The sequence below is a fragment of the Gracilinanus agilis genome, chromosome 3 (assembly GCF_016433145.1).
Source record: "Gracilinanus agilis isolate LMUSP501 chromosome 3, AgileGrace, whole genome shotgun sequence".
NCBI classification, from domain to species: domain Eukaryota; kingdom Metazoa; phylum Chordata; class Mammalia; order Didelphimorphia; family Didelphidae; genus Gracilinanus; species Gracilinanus agilis.
Genome location: NC_058132.1, coordinates 493,766,852 through 493,773,245, shown reverse-complemented (window position 1 = coordinate 493,773,245; position 6,394 = coordinate 493,766,852). Strand labels below are relative to the sequence as shown.

Here is a 6,394-nt window from a genome sequence, read left to right as displayed (position 1 = left end):
AGCCCTCAAAGGAACTCAGCATATGTTATTTTAGGCTTTCCTTTTCCCAGGCAAGACTCTTAAGCTGCATATGCAAGGAAGCAAGTGAATTCAAGACCACAATTTGAGATAAAGTAAACAATGTACAACATAGCAAATTTACCAATTATAATATAAAACAATAATATAATAATAACAATATAATATAAAATTTAAAAATGTGCTACAAAAAAACAAAAACAAAAAAGTATGAGCCTAATGAGAAAAAGTTCAAATACTTCGATTGAATTCCCAAGTCGAAATTTTATGCTCCCATTTAATTTGAGTTTCCATAGAGATTTTCTCAGAAGTGTCATCCCATAGCACAATAATACTATAAATTAAATATATATAAATTAATATAAATTATATAAATTATAAATGTATATAAATACATAAAAATAAATTAAACATCTGTAAATATATAATACCAATAATACTATAAAAATCTTACAAAGTTACCACTTTGTCCACTTTCAGTGAATCAGTTTTCTTTTACCAAATTGTTCTACTCATTTGAGGGAGGGGGAATAGGTAATAATACTACTTGAAGAAGGAATTTACCTTGTACCACTGTACTTTAGGTAGATTATTATTTTCATCTTTAAAAATATCCAAATGGGGACACACAATGAAGCCACCTGGTCCCAGAGGTAATCTTTGTCTATAATCATTTTGTTCATTATGACATGTTCCAGGATTTTTCTTCAAAATGTTTATCGTGAATCTCTCTTTGTGGCAATGGGTAGAATTTCTACAATGAAAATAAAATGGTTGGATTGAATCCTTTTACAAGTGTTATTCACTTTTTCCCAATTTACTATGGGTATGTACCATCAGTTTCACCAGTGAGCTTGATGTAGCAGGGTCCCTGCCCCAGGCAAAAAAGCGAGGGAGTTTGGTGTTTTCCCTACTCATCAGGCATGGGCAGAAAGAAATTGTGAGGTATCATGTTTTCCTAGAATATCTGAAAAATAATGCTGTCAAAACTGGTGGAAAGATATCATCTTTAGTGATGGGTTAAATGGAATGCCCCCAAGAACTGTAATGCCAGGAATCCCAGGGGTTACTATCATAGTTCAAACATGTTTAAGCATATACAGCTTCATCTACTGATTCTGATTTTTTTTTTTTGTGAAAAGGAAAAATTTCCAGGAAAGGTAGCATGAAGTTCACTCCAAATCCTTAGAAACTTTCTTTATGGCAAAGACATAAAGAAGAGAGCGTTATGAGAGTTATTCTCTAAATCACTTAAGGGGTTAGTACATTTCATTTAAGTCCTGTATTTTTATAAGATCTTCCCCTTTTTTCTAGTTTTTAAAATTTTTTTTAGTTATATGTAGAAACAATTATTGACAATTGTTGTCAGACACTTTAGAATTCAGATTTTCTCCTCCACTACTATTCCCCCATTTGAGGCAGTGAATAGTCTGATATAGATTATACCCATACTTTCCTATAATTCATATAAAATCTTCCCTTTTTTTAAGACTGTGTCCTACAGCTGCCCCTCCCCCCAAAAAATTGTGTTGTGTTATCAAAAATCTATATTTTAAAGGTATGCCTTTAGTGCACAAAAATAACTAGAAATCAAATTATTTCAATCTCCTATTTAATCAACATAAGAAAGGACATGCTAAAACTTAACCAAAAAATTGGAGATTTAAATGTTGTTCACTGCCCACTGTCATTTTACATTGGACAATTATTTAAAATGTGATTTGGGGTTTTGTGCCATGTTACTTTGAGAAGGTCCTCAAAAATATGAACATTATTATCAGCAAAAAACAAAATCCCAGCATTACTCAAAAAATGGTGGGGGAAGGAGTATCTTCAATGGAACATTTTTATGAAAACTCATATCAAAATCCTATCAAAACCCCTAATATCTAGTTTATAACCTCCCTCTTATTTAGCTGCTTTATGAATTTTCCCATCTGTCCTTCTGGTACTCCATTAGATATGGATATTAGATATCCATTAGATATCAATGAAATGACACAAGTACCAAATAAGAATACATATACAAATGTGTTTCAGATGAGGGTTCTGAAGTATATGGAATTTCCTTAGTTTGTTGTTGTAGATAATCAAGAGCACTAATATTAACCAATTGTGCATTTATAACAAGGCCTTTAAAACTATCCTGGACCTCATTTATTGAGCTCTTTCAAAGAAGTGAGAATTTTGATTACCTTGGAAGAAACAGTATTTTTGAAAGTAGGGTAAGATAAAATTTTTTATTTCTTATTCATTTTAATTTATATCACTAAATAATGATATATTTTTTATCATATGTTAAATATAACATGTCTATTATTTATAAATATATATGATATGCTTCCCATGTACCCATGAATTTTATAATACAATTTTTTTCAACCTTTACCTTCTGTCAGAATCAATACTAAGCATCAGTTCAAAGGCAGAGTTTCAGTAAGGGCTAGGTAATACCAATCAAGTGATTTGCCCAAGGTCCCACAGCTAGGAAGTATCTGAGGCCACATTTGAACCCAGTACTTCCCATCTCCAGGTTTGGCTCCCTTTCCATTGAGTGACCTCACTTTCCCTAATAGAGTTTTTGATCAAAATGAAGTTTTGCAAAAAAAAAAAATCTTTGCCAGAGCCCACCCTATATTATTAGCATCATTCAGTGGAAAAACAACAACAACAACAAAAAAAAAACTTCTTACCTTTCAATACAGTAATAATATCCTGTATCCTCTTCAGCAGCTGGAGCAAACCAAAGCATCTCTCTGTACTGGTGAACCCTAGAGTTCTGATCCATTGAGATGAGTGTCTTACCATCACTTCTATACCAACTTCGATTACTGTGAGAGCCAAATACTCTTTGACTACACTGACGAACATCGAGTTCATCCTCAAAAATAACTAGGATTAGTTGTCCTTTAACCTCCACACAATTATCTTTTAAAAAATAAAAAGAAAGAATATATAATTATAAATAATATCCTTCAATGTTTAAAATTTTAAAAAGCATAGTAAAGCAGGCAGAGTATAGGAGTTAGAATCAAGAACAACTGAATTTGAATGTCACTCAGACATTTGACACTAAATGAATCACGTAACCTCCCTAGTCCTCAGTTTCCTCATTTGTAAAATTAAAAAAATAGATTTTGTGATCTCTAAGGTACCTTCTATGTCTAAATCGAAATCCTATTCACTAACTTAAAAAAACACCACTATTAAATGCAATATAATCAACAAAATAATCAGCAAATAATCAGCAAAAAAAAAAGTTCTTTAAGATGTGGAAGAGTGCTTAGTAATAATTTAATCTAAAATCTTCATTTTCTAGATATGGAAATGGAGGTTCAAAATGGAAAAGAACATGCTCATATTATTAATTTTCCAGTTAATGTTTGAGTAAAGTCATTGCTCAATCACAGCCTCCTTTTACCTTAAAGATGAAATGATTAATCTCCATTAAAGACAGCTTATCAGGATGATTTTGGAAAACCCGGAAGAGAGTTACATGAACTGATACAAAGTGAAATGAGCAGAACCAGAACATTATACACCATAACAGCAAAACTTTTTGATGAACACTGTGAATGACCTAGTTATTCTCAACAATATAGTGATCTAAGAAAATCCTAGAGACTCATGATGAGAAATCTCATCCTCCTCCAGAGGAAGAACTTATGGAGTCTGAAAAAAGAACAAAACAGACTATATTTCACTTTCTTTTTTTCCTTCTCTAGCTCATCTGAAATGACATGCCCAGAGTTACACAGCTAGTTAGACTGAATTTGAAGTAATGGTAATGAGTCTTCCAATTCCAAGGCCATTGCTCTATCTACTTTACCACCTAAATGCCCTAAGTTGAAAGTACAACCCTATAATATTATTTTTCTTAGCTTTTAAAAATCTGTGTATGTTAATCATCCTTTTGTTTAAACAGAATCAACACACCATAAAGCAGCTTCCTCAGCTAATAAGAATTTTTTGTTTCTGAAACATATAAAAGCATTTTGTTTTGTTTTGTTTTTGTAGAATACACATAAAAATTATATAACTTACCAGCTTTAAGAGGAGAAATCAGTATAATTATGAAGCTAGCATACCAAAACAAAGTCATCATACTTTCCTATAAAGAAAAAAATAAGAAAACATTACTGCTTCTGCAAAATTTCTTTAAAAAACAAGCTTTTATTCACTCAATTATTCACTCATTCCACGCTAAGCAAAATATAGGAATATTTGGGAGCTTTCATCTAAGATCCCTTGAAACTCTCAATCTTATGACAAACTCAAGAGAAGCTTATAACACAGCAAAGGAGAGATTGGGCTTTCTATTTCTGGGGCTGCTGAAAAGAATAGGGGACTAATCTTCAATATAAACCACAATGGTATGAGAAATTTGGGCTAAAGCTTGTCTAAATATTTATTTATAAAGACTTCCAGATTAAGATGGCTGTAGAGTAGAAGCAGGGCACTTTACTCTCCTAACCAACTCATACAGCATACCTCCAAAGGACAAAAAAAAAAAAAAAAATTCGAATGAAAGAAGGGACCCCACAATAGCGTGCAATATCGAAGTATGTGGGATTTGGGCACTTCCACGCTATAAGGGTGGGGGATAGCTCCCATCAAAACGTGAGTTGATCAACCCTCCCCCACCCCACACAGAGTACCAGAGTCAGAGACTGCACACCAGAGTTAGAGCAAATGGGGGCACAAAATCTAACTTCTTTGCAGCTAACTGGAACCATAAGGAGCTTGCCCCTGAGAGCAACACAACTTGAAATCCCAGGACATTGGAGAGCTCAGACCTTGGGCATGAGAGTGGGGTTGTGAGAGGCAGCAGAGAGTGGAAGCAGTTCAGTGCAAAGCCTCAGGTGGAGGAGCAAAATTGGGCCAATTTCCGGGCTCTAGGCAGCTGACTAGGACCACAGGGGCTTGACCCTGAAAACAGCTAGACTAGAGAACCCAGGAGGCTGGAGAGCACTGTGATAATTAGATTAAGTCTACACTGCCCATCTTTAGATTTAATCACCAAAGGTGAGAACACCTCTAATTCTGGGAGGTCCATAACCCAAGTGTGCTAGAGTCAACTGACCCGCCCCCTAGGAGGTCTTATGAGAATTGTCTATTGTGATTGGACATGAAAATTAGGAGGGAGGAACAGAAAGTGACGCATAAGTGACCCCTTTAAAAGGAGAAGGTCCTCAGTCAGCTGGGGTCTTGGGTGGAAGACAGCATCTAGTGAGGACCTCTTCTGGTTCATGGAGGACTGTTGGAATGCTAAGACTCTGGTGGGACCTCTGACTGCTTCCATTTGAATTGTCACATGGGTAAGTTAGGCTGACTCTCTTTCTCTTCCCTTGAGGTTTCTGGAGGCTCTACCCTCAGGGAGGCCTCTCTTGCCTCTCTAATTATAAAGGGCCTTGTGGCTAGAAACCTTGTTTAATTAACCTTTGTGCCCCAACTGCTGGGCCTCTAAATTCTTACCAGGTCCGGGCCTCTGGTCCAGGCCAAAATTTCTCTTTCTCAATTTCCCTACCTTCAACCTTCCTAATTGTAAATAAATAAACCTCCATAAGTCAATTTTGACTTAAGATTATTCCTTAACTGGGGAAATTTCCCCTGGCGACCACCTTTTAATATATTAAACCCATAAAGCCCCCTTTTCCCCCTTACAGCAAAGACCTTGGGCATAGGAGAGAGGCTAAGAGGGGCCGTGGACAGCAGAGGTCTAGCAGACAGTGGAAGCCAGGAGACTCACAAAGTAGCCTCAGGCAAAAACTACTCCTTAACTCCATACAAAGAGAGTCTGCCTGCCTTACTCAGACTTCTGGCTGAGAAACAATAATGATTCCAAGCAAGGCCCAAGAAATAACCAACAAAAAGATCAAGAAAAAAGCTCTAACACTTGACAAATTTTGAACAGAAAAAAAAACCAGAAAACAGAGGAGGACAAACAATTAAAGACATCCAAACCTTCCTAAAAAATTGAAAATTGGTCACAAGATCTTGAAGAGTTCAAATCTAAGATCATGAGAAAGATGGAAGAGATATGGCAAGAAAATAACAGTTTAAAAGAGAGAATTTTGCAATTGGAAATTGAGGTTCAGAAATCAAATGAAATGATAAGCAAATTGAAGACCAGAAATGACTAGCTGGAAGCCATGAAGAGCCAGATAGACCATATGGAAAAGGAAAATCAAAAGATTATAGCCAAAAATCAGTCTTTAAAGGCTAGAACTGAGTAAGTAGAAACCAATGATCTCACAAGACAGCAAGAATTAATTAAGCAAAGTCAAAAGACTAACAAAATAGAAGGAAACATGAAATGTCAACAGGTCTAGAAGAGACAACCTGAGAATTATTGGTCTTCTGGAAAAATCAGAGA

General features: G+C 35.3%; 1 protein-coding gene across 1 annotated transcript in view; it reads right to left on the bottom strand.

The window, feature by feature from the left end:
* IL1R1 (interleukin 1 receptor type 1) overlaps positions 1–4,123 on the bottom strand; it is a 17,351-nt gene extending 13,228 nt beyond the window's left edge. The window contains exons 1-3 of the mRNA XM_044669313.1: positions 4,063–4,123; positions 2,712–2,946; positions 583–772 (exon numbers count right to left, since the gene is read on the bottom strand). Coding sequence (XP_044525248.1) covers positions 583–772; positions 2,712–2,946; positions 4,063–4,123 — 486 coding nt within the window. The remainder of the gene's footprint in view (positions 1–582; positions 773–2,711; positions 2,947–4,062) is intronic.
* Between the last annotated feature and the right edge of the window lie 2,271 nt (positions 4,124–6,394).